Below are 17,516 nucleotides of genomic sequence, written 5' to 3'. Positions count from 1 at the left end.
CAACTGAGGAACAACCTCAATGGGTTGGCTTTGTTTTTGGTCGCTCTTACAAACCACGAAATAGAGTGATGACACTTGCCAATCTGATGAACAACTACTTCAACCCCAACTTGGTGTACATAGAAGATGATTTCAGACGTCGCTTTCGGATGAGGTGTCATGTCTTCAAGCGTTTACTTAATGATGTCCATCAGGTCAATCCATACTTTCAACAAAAGCTGAACAGAGCAGGCCGTCCTGGTTTCTCACCTCATCAGAAGGTTACTGTTGAACTACGAATGATGGCCTATGGCTCCCTAACTGATTCGATGGATGAAACCCATGATATGTTTGAGTCTACATGCCTTGATACTCTTGCTGAATTCTGTAACGCAATTGTTCAGCTTTACAAATAGGAGTACCTCCGCGAGCCAAATCAAGAAGATCTGGATCAGTTTATTCGCAAAGCTGAAGACCGTGGGTTTTTGGGCATGATAGGGTCATTAGACTACATGCATTGGAATTGGAAGCACTGTCCCACCGGATGACAATGAGGCTTTAGCGGAAGGTTGAGAAAACCAACTATTGTGTTGGAGGCGGTTGCCTCATATGACACATAGATCTGACATGCTTTCTTTAAAGTCCTTGGATCTCAAAATGACATTACAGTTCTTGGGCGTTCACCCCTCTTCAATAACCTGACTGAAGGTAAATCACCTAAACTTGACTACTACATCAACGACCATCATGAATGGCATCTACCCAAAGTGGGCGACACTTGTCCAAGCAATTCCAAACTCTAAAAAAGACGCCGAAAAGTGTTTTAGCTTACACCAAAAGGCATACCGAAAAGATGTTGAAAAGATTTTGGTGTTCTACAAGCACAGTGGAAGATCATCAAGGAACCGGCAAGAGGGTAGAGTCTAGAAAATTTGGACTCCATCACGGTGTCTTGCATCATATTACACAACATGATTGTGGAAGATGAACGAGATAGGTATATTGATGGAGAGTTTGATGACGACTAAGAGGATCCAAATAGGTCAAGAAGAACTCGTGCAAAAATATATGATGGGCCTAATTTGCCCTTCAATCCAAGAATTGGTAGTATCTCTATAAATGAGTACATGAGACGCTATAGGATGATATGTTCCCATGCCACAAATAAGTACCTACAACAAGATATTGTTGCACATCTTTGGGCCAAAAGAAGCATAAAATAGACGTTTAAGTTTTATGTTGTTAAATGTTTTTAAAAATGTTGTCTAAGTTTCATGTTGTTAAATGTTTTTTTTTATGTTGTATAATTTTTATGTTGGTTAATGTTATTTAATGTTGTTTCATATTGTTTAATATTGTTTCATGTTACTTAATTTAATTTAAGGGTAAATTACACTTTCATACCTCATATTTGGAATCTATTTCAATTCCTTACAACATCTTTAAAACATTTCACTGACGTACAATTTTATTTCAAAATAATACCTCCGTTACATTTTCCATCCATTGATCTGTTAAATGCTGACGTGACTGCCATATATATGCCACGTAGCCGCCAAATGTCTGCCACGTGGCAAATAAAATATTTTTTTAATTTTTTTAAAAAACTTGAATTTTCTCAAAAAAAGAAAAAAAAAAATTGAAACCAGTGCCTTCCCTTCCCCACAACGACCCTAACCCAAAAACCTGCAAGAAGAAGAAGAGGAAGGAAAAAAAAAAAAAAGCCCCAGTACGTCCCACCCGAGCTACCCCTTTCTCCCATCCCCTCACCCTTCCCAAAAATCCCCCATTACCCACAAAAATTCCACCCGAGATTAGGTGGATTTACCACAAAACCAGTCCAAAAATCATCTCAAACTCAAAGTATTTTCAAAACCCACCTATACTGAAAATCACGAGATCCTGGCCTGAGGAGGGTGGGGAAGGGGGGTAGGTTGTGCGGCGCCGGGAGGGGTGGGGTAGGGAGGGAGGTGGGTCGCTGGGGGCGGGGGGGGGGGGGACGAACTGGGTTTGGGGCTTTTTTTTCCTTCTTCTTCTTCCTATTGTTGCTGCAGGTTTTTTTTTTTTTTTTCTTCTTCTTCCTCCCTCCTCTTCTTTTTCTTCTTGTTGCTGCAGCGGGGGGGGGGAAGGTTGCGCGGTGCCAGAGGGGGGGGGACGAACTGGGTTTGGGGTCTTTTTTTTCCTTCTTCTTCTTCCTGCTGCTACTGCTGCAGGTTTTTTTTTTTTTTTTTTCTTCTTCTTCCTCCCTCTTCTTCTTCTTCTTCTTGCTGCTGCAACAGGTTTTTTGGGTTTTGGGTTAGGGATAAGGATGTGGGTCTCTTGGGGGGGGGGGGGGGGTGAGGGATATGGGTTTCATTTTATTTTTTTTTTCAATTTTTTTCTTTTTTTTTGAGAAAATTCAGGTTTTTTTAAAAAAATTAAAAAATTATTTTATTTGCCATGTGGCAGACATTTGGTAGCCACGTGACATATATGTGGCAGCCACGTCAACATTTAACAGATCAATTGATGAAAAATGTAACGGAGACATTATTTTGAAATAAAATAGTACTTAAAATATGATAGTGAAATGTTTTGAAGATGTTGTAAGGAATTGAAACAGACCCAAATCTGAGGTATGAAAGTGTAATTTACCGTTAATTTAATGTTATTTAATGGCTTAGGAAGTTTTAGGAAAAAAAATAGAATTTAAAAATTTTGTAAAAAAAAAAAAAAACTACTAGCTGACGTCAGCAGTTAGTCGTTGGAAATTTGAATCCTGGCTCGGCCCGGGGCCGGCTCATTTGGGCCGGTCGATTGGCCCTTTGGCCCTTTTTTGACTAGTGGGGTCCACGAGCCCTTTGGCTTGGCCCTCGGTTGGAGACGGTTTTCAGACCATTTTCAGCACTCTGGACCCTTCAGTTGGAGATGGTCTTAGTTTCTTAAACTTGGTTGCTTAAAAGTTGTTACTTGGGAGATATTGAGAGGTATGCCAGTTGAGTTAATTATGTTATTTTCTCTTGCTAGTTGTTGCTCCGATTAAATTAAACTGAGCTGATAGCTAAGCAAAATACTTATGCAATCTCTAATCTTGGATTATAGCGGTCACGATGATCTCAACCGAAGTTTCTAAAATCGAATCTCTTTCTTCTCCACTAACAACAACAAAAACAAAAACAAACAAAAAAAAAAAAAAAAAAAGAAAAAAAAAAAAAAAAAAGGAAGCGAGATATCACCGAACATAATCTACACAAATCATACAACTGAAGCCTAATTATTAAGCAGCTGTAATGTCAATAAGTGCAAGTTGGTTAGATGTTGTCATGGGATGGGAAGGAAGATAATAAAAGACAACAAGGGAAGAATTGAGTGGCAAGAAATATGATAGGGTCGTAAGGACATCGTATATTCTTCGTAATATCCAAAAATTCCAAGTTCTAATGGGGTTTTTCCTTTCCATCGGTTTTGAACCCCATAATCCCATATGGCCTTTATGCTCATCGTTTCATGCACATATTTGCCCACTTCCATCATCTCTTTATCCTTTTCATGTAATGTTTTTTAACTCCCATCTTCATACGCTATACAACTCTTTCAATAACCTCTAATTTTCTTTTGTTTCTTTCCTTCAATTGGCCTTATATATACACATTCCTTTTCTTTTTCTTTCTCTTGTACTCTCTTAACATGGTCACGGTGATAGACGTTGGAAAATAAAGTTTATATGTGAGGCATATAATAAAATAATATACAATTTATGTTGGGAGGTGAAAGTTAAACTATCAAACTACTACAGTTAATTCAACTTTTTTACAGGCGTCTAAGATATAACAAAATAATATTACATGTGGGCCTAAAGGCCTAAAAAATTTAATTTACTAATAGATTTGTTTCTTCTTTGGCCTACAATTAAAATTAATTGAATCATTTTTCTGCAAGAGGGTGGCAATTTTGAGCCTAGCTACTAGGCTCGACACTAGCAAGTGGGTAGAGAGAAACTGAAATGTCTCTGTGAGTTTTTTTGGTCCTTAAAAAAGTCGATAATCGTGATTTATCATCGATTATCTCTTTTTTTAATTTTTTTTTCCAAAAAAAAAAAAAAAAAACCTCATCGACGCTAGTGAGTGGAGTGTGCATGCCTCTGATGCCTATTGCCTACGTTACGGTATCTGATGCCTAACAAGAATACCTACTTCGCTCGATTATTCATGCAAATTTACATCGTGGAATAGTGGAAAGGCTATTTAAAAGTTGTATAAAAAAAGAGGTTTTTCAACTTTAATTCTTAAAGAAGATAGAAATTTAATAAAAATTTGATGTTAGATTACATATTGATTATAGTATCTTGATGTGTCCTTAATTCAAATTAATTAATGTGTATTTTATTAAATATCTCCCATTATAATATTTAAATTTATTAAAATACACATTTTAATTTATTTTTTAATCACAATTTTTTTATATTAATTTATTAATTTTATTTAACATGCTTCAAACTTGAAGGACTAAATTAATATACCTAAATATTAGTTCTGATATGTATTATATTGAATTAATGTACCTAAATATTAGTACAGAAATGTATATACCAAAATGTATGCACCGAAGTGTATTATATTGAATTAATATACCTACATGTGTGTACCGAAATGCATGCACTGTCACATCCCGGCCCGGGCGGGACCACTTCCCGGGCCCGACTCCACTACCGTAGCACGATATTGTCCGCTTTGGGCTTACCATTCCCTCACGGTTTTATTTTTGGGAACTCACGAGCAACTTCCCAGTGGGTCACCCATCATGGGATTGCTCTAGCCCCCTTCTCGCTTAACTTCGGAGTTCCTACGGAACCTGAAGCCAGTGAGCTCCCAAAAGGCCTCGTGCTAGGTAGGGATTGGAATATAGATTTAAGGATCGCTCCCCTGGGCGATGTGGGATGTTACAATCCACCCCCCTTAGGGGCCCGACGTCCTCGTCGGCACACTTCCGGCCAGGGATAGGCTCTGATACCAAATTGTCACATCCCGACCCGGGCGGGACCACTTCCCGGGCCCGACTCCACTACCGTAGCACGATATTGTCCGCTTTGGGCTTACCATTCCCTTACGGTTTTGTTTTTGGGAACTCACGAGCAACTTCCCAGTGGGTCACCCATCATGGGATTGCTCTAGCCCCCTTCTCGCTTAACTTCGGAGTTCCTACGGAACCCGAAGCCAATGAGCTCCCAAAAGGCCTCGTGCTAGGTAGGGATTGGAATATACATTTAAGGATCGCTCCCCTGGGCGATGTGGGATGTTACATGCACTAAAATGTATTATATTGAATTAATGTACTAAATGTTTGTATCGAAATGCATGTACCGAAATGTGTGTACCTAAATGTATGCACTGAATTGTATTATAATGAATTTAATATACCTAAATGAAGAAGACAAAGTATATCGAAATATAATGTGTAATAAAAATTAGTTATCTAATTATTTACAACAAAATATATTATGACGAATGAAATGAAAATTATGATTATATTGAAATGAAATTAATACATTAAAATTTGGAAGAAAAAAGAAGAAATAATTAAAACATCAAAATATAATTAATAAATTAGATGATTAATGTATCAATGGACTAAAATTAGATTGTGATCTTGCTCATAATTTTAGTCAAAAAGTCATATTTGACAAGGATTAGAATGAAGTTTTCTATAAAATAAAAAAAAGCACATATAAATGTAATTCATTCTTTTGCGGACGTGAATGTTTAAGTTTCGGGTCGACCAACATGTTATTATTTCGACTTTGATTCCATCCGAACACAATCTATTTACTTTAAAGGTTTAGGATGATCGTAAAGGTTTAGAATTTAGGCTTTTAAGTCTTGAAATTTTCTTTTAGGCCAATATATTATAACTCAATATTTAAGCAAAAATCATGTGGCCACCCATAAGGTAAAAAGTTAGCAGGGTTTACACACACACACCCCTCCATATCCTCAGCTCATTGAATAGTAAATTTGCTAAGCCTTCATATTTATATTAAAAAAATGCATTATATATGTAATGAATAGTTTTTATCGAACATTCGAGTTACAACATTTGAGAAAAAGAAAAACATAAAGTTGAGATCTCATAGAAACCATACATGATACAACAAGTAAATTAAGCAACTTGATAGAGAAATTTATTCCTAACGATAACGATTGGGGTGTAGAGTATAAGATTCTTAATTATTTGAATCAATGCAAATTAATTCTATCTTTCTACGTTTTCATTGAAGTGAAACGAGAGTAATAAAGGAGAGGAGACACGATAGCATTCTCAATCTTTTTAACTTTTTCTTCTTTATATATATGGTGACTTGATCTGAAGCATGCATGCTCAAAGTTGAGTAGTATCATGATCAGGTGCACTTTTAATTTTTGTTTTCTCCGTTTTCCTTTTCGCTCCCTTCATTCTCCTCTCAATGAACAAAAACATCAAGAATCCAATGATGGGGCTTCATTAATATCGATATCTAACTTAACTAATGAGCGTCATTGTTAATGAATAAACCGAATAAACTGACTTATATGCGAATACATGAAAGTAAGTTGTGAGGTGGACAACTACTAGTCATGACTCGTGCATGAATGATGGACTTGACTCAACCCAAACAAAATTCTTATAAAAAAGGAGAAATAATGCCCAGTAAATGTGTTACATATGATTCTATAGAGAATAATGCTACGAACATCACATTTTTAATATTAAATAGTAACATATTGCCAATGTATGTATTTTATGTATTATGACTTTTATTAAATATGTAAAAGACATATTGAGTTTAACTAATCATATATCACACAACTGTCCTCTTGCAATCAAGTTTTTTTGTAAGTCCTTCTGAGCGCCAAAGAGAAAAAGCTATATATAGTGATCTATTTTATTTTGGTCTAGTCCTATTGATCATTGTTGTATTTAATTTGTACCTTTATTCAAAACATGATTAATAATGTGGTCAGTAAATTGGTTAAAATAGCAACAATCTTCTATGAAACGTTAGAATATCTTGCAATTAAATTCTACTTTATTTTTTAATTTTATATAAAAATAATAATGCTATTTAGATACACAAAACTATAACATAATATAAGTGAGCAATGAGCCCCTACTAATACATACGAGTTTATATTAAAAAGTGTGTTAACAATACATCAATTTTGTGTGTTAAAATAACATTATTCTAGTTTGACCAATAAGCTGGGATCATGCAACTGCATGCACTACCATGCTTCAACGTACCATGGAAAGACAACACTAAGAGTAGTATATTGCTGTGTGATGATCTACGATGCATGACACGAACATGGACATGAGAACACGACACGACATGACATGAGAATACGTCAAATTAACAAGAATAATCAGTGTATGATCACAAGAGAATACGACACGACACGGAGATATGAGAGAATATCATTGTGTCCCTGCATCGTTAGTGATGATGTCATATATAACACTAGCTAGCTAGTGCGTGGTTGGAAAAGCCTGCAAGTATATAACGAATGTTGTATACTCTGCACTCTGCAGTGTAACGTTTGATTAGTGAGTGCTGTGATTGGAAAACGAAGGGATGCAATGCAACGCATATGGCATTAGAACCGGACAAACAATAGAGATTGGAAACAACTGTCTGTTCTGTCGTGCGGAATAAGACAAAAGAAACTTAACGAGGGTGCCTCTCTTTTGTCTTCTCATGCCAAAAAAAAAAAAAAAATGGACAGACAGACGAACAATGCAAAATTGTGCATGTAAAGCAAACTCTACTTGGAAATTATTCTCTTACTCTACTATTTTGCCTCTAGTGCAGTGTAGGTAGACTATACATCTTTCTTTTCCTTCTTTCCTTCCTTTTTATCTATCTTCTAATTAAAGAAACTAATTCGACTAAGACATGATCACTTATTGTGTCAATTTCTTTTCGGACTTAGATGATTGTTAAACATGTTACGTGACATGATATATGTGACCCAAATACAATAAATTCCTTTTTAACACGACATATATATATATATATATATATATATATATATATATTGTGTGGGTGTGTAATTTGTTTGTTTGGAATTAAGTTAAGTGAGACGGAAGTTGAGGTTTCAGTTCAAAGTTAATTGGTAATACGGAAGTAGTGTTTGGACCTGATTTTGCACTCAAGTTGTTGGATGATAGAAATATTAAGGATCATGATTAGTTTTCTGATAAAGGTTGAATCAATGACATAACCAATCCATGGTCGAAGTGGCGATATTTGGCAGCGATAGAATTTCGGCCGAGAATAATTTCAAGTATATTAAGAGAATATCCCAAAAAAGTATCATAATTATAACATTTGGTAGAGTTGGGTATCATGGAAGTCATCCCTATCAATACAAGAGGATTTGCCACGTAGAGGCCCCTACAACTCAACAAACAACTCAAAAATACTCTATGCGAAACCCTTCTCACAGCCCTAAGAAAAACATTAACTATTCTAACTCTCCCGTCAACACACCTTTAGTTTGGATAAAGTAAGCAACATTGTGTTGACAACCGGCGACATCTTCAGTTTGGATAAGTAAACAACATTGGAATTGTAGAATCAAACTCAAGAAAGTTGAGGTTCCACCATAAAACCAATTGGCAACATGGGGAGTAGCCCAACTTACTTATAAGCACATGCAAGGTCCCTCCTCCCATCAATGTGAGATTCATTCTCAACAAGCCCCCATCCCACGTGTGGCGAATTTTCAAGCCTAATACGTGGACAACACAACAGAATGACGTGGAGCACGTGTGGCCGTTTGACTTCACACACGGGACAACCTGCTCTGATACCATGAAGAAAGTTGAGGTTCCACCATAAAACTAATTGGCAATGTAGGGAGTAACACAACTTACTTATAAGCCCATACAAGGTCCCTCCTCCCATCAATGTGGGATTCATTCTCAACATAGACGATTTAGAAGCACCTTCAAACAACACTATTTATGGTCGGTTGGTTATCTATTCAAGTCTCGACCGACGAAGAGTTCTCAATTCTTTCACCTAAAGACGTCACTTTATTAGCTTCTTAGGTAAGTGAAGTGTTCTATGTTCATTACTCTCAGGTGCATTTCACAGTTCGGCATTCAGACGGTCGAACCACATTAATTATGAAGACACTCATCTCCTTTGAGTACCTTTGTTCCTACAGCCTAATACCGATTTGGCGCACTTATATTCTCACAAATATAGTTGAAGTAGCTGAACCGGTGCATAAGATTTTGAACTTCGAGTAAATTAAGCAACCTTGTCTTCAGGTTCTAGAACCCTAGGCCGAGAGGTATTCCTTCCTCGGACGTAGTCGCTTAGGTGTAGCAGTCAGCAACTCATTCGACACCATTACCACCATATCTATTCTACTCGCCCGACTGCGCTTCACAAGTTGGCACGCCCGTATTCACGAAAAAGACGTAGTTAGCTCAATACTTATTCGGCCTGTGCGCTACGTAGGCTTTGTAGTTTTTAGGCCAACAAGTAGTTAATTCATTAAAAGTTCATGCAATGTATCTTAATCTTCGATGTAGCGGGCCGTTAACTAACATTTTTACACGATCTCATTTAAGGAATAGTCCAACTCATTATAAGTCCCGGCAAAGTTTCTTAATTCCCTGTGGATTTTAACGTGCGTGACATTCTCCCACCTTTCAGGTGTGATGAATTTTTGAGTCCTAACATGTGAACAATTTAACTGGAGGGCATGGAGTATATGTGGTTGAGAGGCTTCGTGTATGGACAAACTTGCTCTAATATCATAAAAGATGAGATTCCACACCTCAAAACTAATTTGAAATGAGTGACGCAGAAATCGGATTTTGAGAAAAGTAACAGATGCTATCGGATAATCAAGTCGACCTACCAGCTAAACAACAAAAAACTTACAAGGGGTTCTCTAATCCAATCGATCGGTCAGAGGTGTCGAACTATGGTTCTGCTTTGAAATTCAAAATTCTTCATATACCCTTCTGAAGCTAAAGAGTTGTTCATTCGATTTTAAACTTTGATACCCTGTATTTAAATATAAAAAACACTTTAGAAACATATTTGACAAGCTATAGATCAAATTCATATATATGAATAGACATGTTCCACATGACGTGATGCCTCTTATTTGAAAGGGTGCATACCAAGAGGTATATGGCTTGGAATGATTGTTAAACCATTTTAGAAATGGACGCTTAAACCTCTTCAAATAGAGGACGAATTTTAGAGTTCTTATTTATTTACTTCCGCACAAAATCATATAAAATAAAAGTGCTATAAGAAAAAGCTTTTAATTCTCTCCAACTTTTCATAGAAATCCAAAAGCACCAAGAGCAAAATTGTGCAATTTTTGTTCTTGGTTTAACCTTGAGTGTTCTTGTTATCTTTGTGTAGGTTTTGTATTAGGACTGTGCAAAACTTTAACCAAGCTTCATTGCATCCATAAAGCTAAATCACAACTCCATGTTGCACATAAATTGTGGGAGCGAATTAAGCCTACAAAATGGCATAATAATGTACATGTCTTTTTAAGTACAAATGATACCCTACATTAATCTACACTAAGGAGGAGGATAAGAGTTTGAACTCAAGACACAGTAGATTGAAGAGGAATGACCTAACCACTAAGGCAATCCACCACTTTCATGTACATGCCCTTAAACAATCTTTTATGATACTTTCTTCTACATAGCCATGACCCACTAGCCTTAAATATTCAACTGTAACTCTATGCAAGGTTGCTTAATTCTTCAATATAGGACTTTAACTTCACGCCCTCCATACACTAACATATATATGGACATTTGGTTTCTAGTGTATCTACAAAAATTTGTTAGCGTCAAAGTAAATTGCTTATATAGACTATTGATCTTTGACTAACTTGTTATTGGTATCGTAATATTTCGCTTCTCAATGTTAAATAAGTCGCCAAATAAAATCTCCCCATCCTTAGACCTTAAATTCTTTTCCTTCGATCTTTTGGTTTTTCAATTTCGATTTTATACTAAACCCCCCATCTTGAATTCAAATTGGATTGGAGGATGTAAATTTATTATTGTATAAACGAAACCGGATTAACTTTGTAAATTTAAATAACATTTCTTAGTATGATTTTTGAGTGTTTAGGAGAAAATAATAAAAGAAATGTGGATGTTTGTGTGAACCATCTGCAAGCAAATGTGAGAACCAAAATCCACCCAATCCATATTGACATATATATGTAGATATATGCTTTCTGAAAATTAATTAGTGCCAAGTTGTAAGGCGAAGCCTTTATAAGGAGCCTTGCTTCTTTACCCAAGATGGTTTCAAAAAGTTTTAGTTTCTTTGAAACCATCTCTCTCTCTCTCTCTCTCTCTCTCTCTCTCTCTCTCTAGACTATAGAGCATATATTTTCAAGACAGCATCAAACTATATATTCTATAGAATTATACATACATATATACTGTAATCCAAAATCTGCAGTATTCTATTTTCTCTTATTGCATAGTTACAAGATTCCAAGAATTAAACTTTACAAGTATATTTATTCTTAGTTCTCATTGCTTTTAGTAGCATGAACTGAAATATATATATATATATATATATATATATATAACATCAAACGTCTCTTATTTCACATACCAGAAGCTCGAATCAATACTAGTCGTCCACCGTCTCAAAGCAGAGAGAAAGGAGGGAGGGAGGGAGGAAGGGAGGGAGATGGCGGGAAACGACTGGCTAAATGGTTATTTAGAAGCAATTTTGGATGCAGGAAATAACACAAGGAAGAGGAACGACGGGAGGCAGAAAATTGCAAAGTTTGAAGAGCAAGTAAAGGCTGAGAAGTTGTTCAGTCCGACCAAGTACTTTGTGGAAGAAGTAGTCAATAGCTTTGATGAGTCTGAACTCCACAGGACATGGGTTAAGGTACTAAGTTTTTAATTTTATGTAAAATTAATACTAATTAGTTCAGTAATCAAGGTTTTGCAGTTCAGGCTGCCCTTCATAAGCTCATACCCCTCCCGTGCTAACTTTAGTTAACGTTCATTTTTTGTGGCCCGCAAACTTTCACGTGTCCTGCAAAACTTTGTTTTTTCTTGAATCTGAAATGATGAACAATGCATTTCCACAAAGAAATGAAGAATGGCAGTGAATTAATTATTTCACATATATATATATATATAAAATTCTCCCGATTTAGTAAATTGAATGAGATACAAAGAATTGTGGAAATAAAAATAGAGAGAATCTGATTCACAAAAATGGTTCCAAAATAGGATGGGGATGCGATGAGCGATGAGCGATGAGCACATATTTGAGGTTTGTGGGGGCCACATATGTGTTTTACACTGATATTCTCTAAAGTTTAGTAGACCCATGAATAACAAATGGTTTTTCTATATACTATTTGGCGCCCACAAATATAAGTAAATATGTTCTTGGGTCCAATCCTAGAAGTTGTTGTGTGTTTGTTTAGTGTTGATGAAAAAACTAATTAGCTAATTAAGAAACTCATTTCAAAAAGAAAAAAGAAAAAAGAAACTAACTAGCTAATTAACTTATGTCCAAAAGTTTAATTAGTGTGAGAAGTATTAAATTAACGGTTCTGGTGGGGGTGTGTAAACTCAGGTAATAGCTACAAGGAATACCCGCGAACGCAACAATAGGCTTGAGAATATGTGCTGGCGCATTTGGCACCTCGCCCGTAAAAAGAAGCAGGTGAGTGAACAACTAAAGCTAGCTACTTAACAAGGGAAAAAAAAAACAATCTGGTTCTTATTGATGTGTGAGTGAATGAGTGCAGATAGCATGGGATGACGCTCAAAGGCTTGTCAAACGAAGCCTGGAGCGGGAGCAAGGGCGCAATGACGCGGAGGATGACCTTTCCGAGCTGTCTGAAGGCGAGAAGGAAAAAGGGGACATGAGTTCTGCAGAACCAAGCGTCAAGGATATTTTAAGAACCAAATCCGACATGCATGTATGGTCCGATGATGTTAACAAGTCTAGGCATCTTTACATTGTCCTAATTAGGTACGTATATATTTTTACATATGCAGTTAAAAGTCAAAATGTGTCATACAATTTGATCAGCTTGTGTAATTTTTCATAGAGTGTTTCTTGTTCTTGACATGTTGTAGCGTGCATGGGTTGGTGCGTGCAGAAAACATGGAACTCGGAAGAGATTCCGATACAGGCGGTCAGGTAAGAACAATGATCTATTGATTAAGAAAGATAATACACTAAATGACTAAAATCATCAAGAAGTAATATCATGTATGAAATTAATGCTAATGAAATGTATACGGATTTACGTATGGTACCTGCTTTATTCAGGTGAAGTATGTGGTGGAACTTGCTCGTGCTCTCGCAAATACAAAGGGAGTCTACCGAGTTGATCTGCTAACGAGACAAATTACTTCACCGGAGGTAGACTCCAGCTACGGTGAACCCAATGATATGCTCATATGTCCGCCTGATGGAAGTGGCAGCTGTGGAGCCTACATTGTCCGCATCCCCTGTGGACCCCGCGATAAGTAATACTCTTCTATTTTTTTTTCTTAATCCTATTGTCTACTGACCTCACCTAGTCCAAATCCAGATGTGAATATGAATTTGATTGAGGCATGCTGCCTGCAGGTACATACCCAAAGAGTCACTTTGGCCGCACATACCTGAATTCGTCGATGGCGCTCTCGGCCATATTGTGAACATGGCAAGAGCTCTTGGTGAAGAAGTCAATGGGGGGAAACCCACATGGCCTTATGTGATTCATGGCCACTATGCAGATGCAGGGGAGGTGGCTGCTCACTTGTCTGGGGCTTTGAACGTGCCAATGGTGCTAACAGGGCATTCGTTAGGCCGAAACAAGTTTGAACAATTGCTCAAACAAGGGAGGTTGACCAAGGAGGATATCAACGCAACCTACAAGATCATGAGGAGGATCGAAGGTGAGGAGCTGGGATTGGATTCTGCTGAAATGGTGGTCACCAGCACTAGGCAAGAGATCGAAGAGCAATGGGGACTCTACGATGGCTTTGACCTCAAGTTGGAGAGGAAGCTTAGGGTTAGGAGACGCCGTGGAGTTAGTTGCCTTGGGCGATACATGCCAAGAATGGTGGTAAGAAATACTTCACATTCTCTTCTCCTTCTCACTGTCATTGATTGTGGATTTCCAAATGAAAGATTAATGACTTAACAACGTCATGTCTCAGATTTCATTCTTTTGTTCCCAAAGTCTTGTACGGACTAATCACTATGTGATGACAACATTTAGGTCATACCGCCAGGCATGGACTTCAGCTATGTTACTGCCCATGATTCCGAAGGAGATGGAGATCTCAAATCCTTGATTGGCTCTGATAGAGGTCAAAGCAAAAGGCATCTGCCTCCGATATGGTCTGAGGTTGCAAATTCTTCCACCTATTTTCTCCTTTCACATATTCCCATCCCCTTCAATTGGTTATACAGGTATATGCATTTCGTCCACCGAAAAGGAAACAATCTCCCATCTCCTCCATAGCATGTCCGTTCCTCCAGGGAAAGAGTGAATGAAGATCTTCTTATAAATAAACTAAAACCGACTTACAATAGGCATGTTAGTGCCTGCTGATACCAAAAAGGATATGGCGATACTGTAGTTGTGTTTTCGGCTGATTTTGTTTGTTGTAATGCAGGTAATGCGATTTTTTACGAACCCTCACAAACCCACTATACTTGCATTGTCCCGTCCTGACCCCAAGAAAAATGTTACTACCTTGCTCAAGGCCTTTGGGGAATGCCGAGCTCTTCGGGAGCTAGCCAACTTGGTACCGTTCATAATTTGATCTCCGATAACTGGATCATATATTCTTATACCGGACACTAATACTGGGTTACACCTGTTGCTTATGCAGACACTAATACTTGGCAACAGAGATGACATTGAAGAAATGTCAAATAGTAGCTCGGTTGTTCTTACAACCGTGCTCAAGCTCATTGACAAGTATGATCTGTATGGGCAAGTGGCCTATCCTAAGCATCACAAGCAATCAGATGTACCTGACATATATCGTCTAGCTGCAAAAACAAAGGTACATACATACTGTATGATACAGGCTTCAATTATGTCTTTAAAAATGAGCCCTGGTTGGCTTCACAAGGTCAGATGATCCTTCACAAGGTCATTTTCAACACTTAAATTTGGATTTCTATTGAAGGGAGTTTTCGTCAACCCAGCTCTCGTGGAACCTTTCGGGCTCACAATTATAGAGGTGAGCCTTTCACCGTCTTCTGCTTCACTTCTAGGCTCTAGCCTCTAGTGCAGATAATCTTATGAGACGCTAATTATTTGTCCTAAATTCCTCACCGCAAACAGTGTATATGATGTTCTTGTGGTTTCGTTTCCAGGCAGCTGCTTACGGTTTACCAGTGGTCGCCACCAAAAATGGCGGACCTGTGGATATTCTGAAGGTAAGTATATTATTTATACCACATTGTTTCCAGAAATAGAGGTGGAGCACACTTGTATTAGTGGTTGTCACAACTATCAGAGAGGTGGAATAAGTAGTATTGCTTTGTGCCTAATGAACTAACAGATAGCTGACTCTGTATTACCAGGCACTAAACAACGGCCTCCTAGTTGACCCACATGACCAGAAAGCCATAGAAGAGGCACTGCTAAAGCTTGTAGGAGACAAAAACCTGTGGCTCGAATGCAGAAAGAACGGCCTAAAGAACATCCACCGCTTTTCGTGGCCGGAACACTGCCGGAACTACCTCTCCCATGTTGAACATTCCCGAAACCGTCACCCCACTACCCGCCTTCAGATCACGCCAATTCCTGAAGAACCATTGAGTGACTCTCTAAAAGATGTGGAAGACCTTTCTTTGAGATTCTCTGTAGAAGGAGACTTCAAGCATAATGGAGAGCTCGATGCAGCAACTAGACAGAGGGAACTGATTGAAGCCATAACTAGAATGTCTTCGTCCAGTAGCGATATCGGTGCTACTTATGGTCCTGGCAGAAGGCAGAGGCTATTTGTAATAGCCGTGGATTGTTATGACCAGAATGGAGACGGCACCCAAGTATTTCAAGAAGTTCTAGTGAATGTAAAGAAAGTAGCAAGCTTAGGCTATGGCCAGGGTCGAGTAGGCATTGTGTTGTTAACTGGTTCCAGCTTACAAGATATCGTCAAAGCGTTTAAAGGCTGCCAAATAAACATTGAAGATTTTGACGCGTTGGTCTGCAAAAGTGGGGGTGAAATGTACTACCCGTGGAGGGATTTGGCAGCTGACGCAGATTATGAAACCCATATTGAGTACAGATGGCCTGGCGAGAATGTGAGGTCCATGGTTCCAAGGCTTGCCAGGCTAGAAGTTGGGGATGATGACGATATCGTGGAGTATGCTGGATCAAGTAGCTCTAGGTGCTACTCTTATAGTGTGAGGCCAGGAGCCAAGGTGAGAAACTTGCTATACTGTAGAAAAACTACTAACCTCAATGGAAAGTGGTTCCTTAAGACATATTTGTAGTTTCATAAATTTTTTTCTTTCTATGATCTGCTGTATCAATTGTAGACTCGACGGGTTGATGACCTACGCCAACGGCTGCGGATGAGAGGCTTCCGATGCAACCTTGTCTACACTCGTGCAGCATCAAGGTTAAATGTTGTACCCCTAGTTGCATCAAGAGTACAAGCACTAAGGTTGGGTCTCATTTACTTACTACATTATTATTATGCAACACTACACTCATGAAAGCCATCAGAATGTTGAGGTATTACTAAGTTACTCTTCTGTTCTCCTATGTAGATATCTTTCCGTCAGGTGGGCCATTGATCTGTCAAAAGTGGTTGTATTTGTTGGGGAAAAAGGAGATACAGACATTGAAGACCTGCTGGCCGGCCTCCACAAGACCCTTGTTCTAAGAGGTTCTGTTGAGTATGGCAGCGAGAAGCTTATTCACGGTGAAGATAGTTTCAAAAGAGAAGATGTAGTCCCACAAGATAGCCCTAACATTGCCCTTGTGGAGAGCTATCAAGCCCATGACATCTCAGCGGCACTTGAAGCACTTGGGATCAAGGGATTTTAGTTTTTTTTAGTTTTTTTCATTATTTCTCCTTCACTTGTCTATATGGGGAGTATATTTCGACAACTCAAGCAAAAGTCTGAGTGCCACACATAAAGGGAATATACATCTCAACTACTTGCAAGTAATTTCGCTTTGTGCAAGCAAGCATATACATATAAAATAATTCAAGTTTCCGTTTCCACCCTACCCTCTATATCTTTTAATTTCATTACTGATGTCCACTAGACATTCAAGATGGGTCAAAGACCCACTTCTAACAATACCGATAATGTCTCCAAAGCACAATTCGTCATTTATTGTCAAATTATCAAAGAAACGGGCCAAAGATCCACTTTGAACAACACTATTCATCAAGTGTGGGGTGAGTTTTATCACAAAAGACCTCAGTATTAATTAGAATGGGGTAAGGATATTTAAACTCTTCTTTTCATAAAGACACGGTCGATGTGAGATATTTAAATATTTGTT

The 17,516-nt window shown here is 38.0% G+C and overlaps 1 protein-coding gene across 1 annotated transcript; it reads left to right on the top strand.

Moving 5' to 3' along the window:
• The first annotated feature begins 11,333 nt into the window (after positions 1–11,333).
• On the top strand, positions 11,334–17,229 carry LOC137729505 (sucrose-phosphate synthase 4-like). The gene is made up of 14 exons (XM_068468468.1): positions 11,334–11,905; positions 12,608–12,697; positions 12,783–13,009; positions 13,117–13,180; positions 13,313–13,512; positions 13,616–14,096; positions 14,253–14,381; positions 14,653–14,784; positions 14,872–15,048; positions 15,175–15,228; positions 15,365–15,427; positions 15,575–16,417; positions 16,535–16,662; positions 16,769–17,229. Exons 1-14 carry the CDS (start codon positions 11,699–11,701, stop codon positions 17,046–17,048), a joined length of 3,075 nt encoding a protein of 1,024 aa, XP_068324569.1. The 5' UTR covers positions 11,334–11,698; the 3' UTR covers positions 17,049–17,229.
• The last annotated feature ends 287 nt before the right edge of the window (positions 17,230–17,516 follow it).

Source organism: Pyrus communis, chromosome 3 (assembly GCF_963583255.1).
Source record: "Pyrus communis chromosome 3, drPyrComm1.1, whole genome shotgun sequence".
Taxonomy (NCBI): Eukaryota; Viridiplantae; Streptophyta; class Magnoliopsida; order Rosales; family Rosaceae; genus Pyrus; species Pyrus communis.
The sequence above is the reverse complement of the archived record's forward strand: the minus strand, read 5'-3'. Positions and strand labels throughout refer to the sequence as shown.

What these genes read in the sequence shown, in the direction of transcription:
- LOC137729505 (XM_068468468.1), top strand. Translation starts at nt 11,699, where the DNA reads ATGGCGGGAAACGACTGGCTAAATGGTTATTTAGAAGCAATTTTGGAT. An exon ending in ATTCCGATACAGGCGGTCAG is followed by an intron (nt 13,181 to 13,312) that starts GTAAGAACAATG and finishes TGCTTTATTCAG; the next exon opens with GTGAAGTATGTGGTGGAACT. An exon ending in GACCTGTGGATATTCTGAAG is followed by an intron (nt 15,428 to 15,574) that starts GTAAGTATATTA and finishes CTGTATTACCAG; the next exon opens with GCACTAAACAACGGCCTCCT.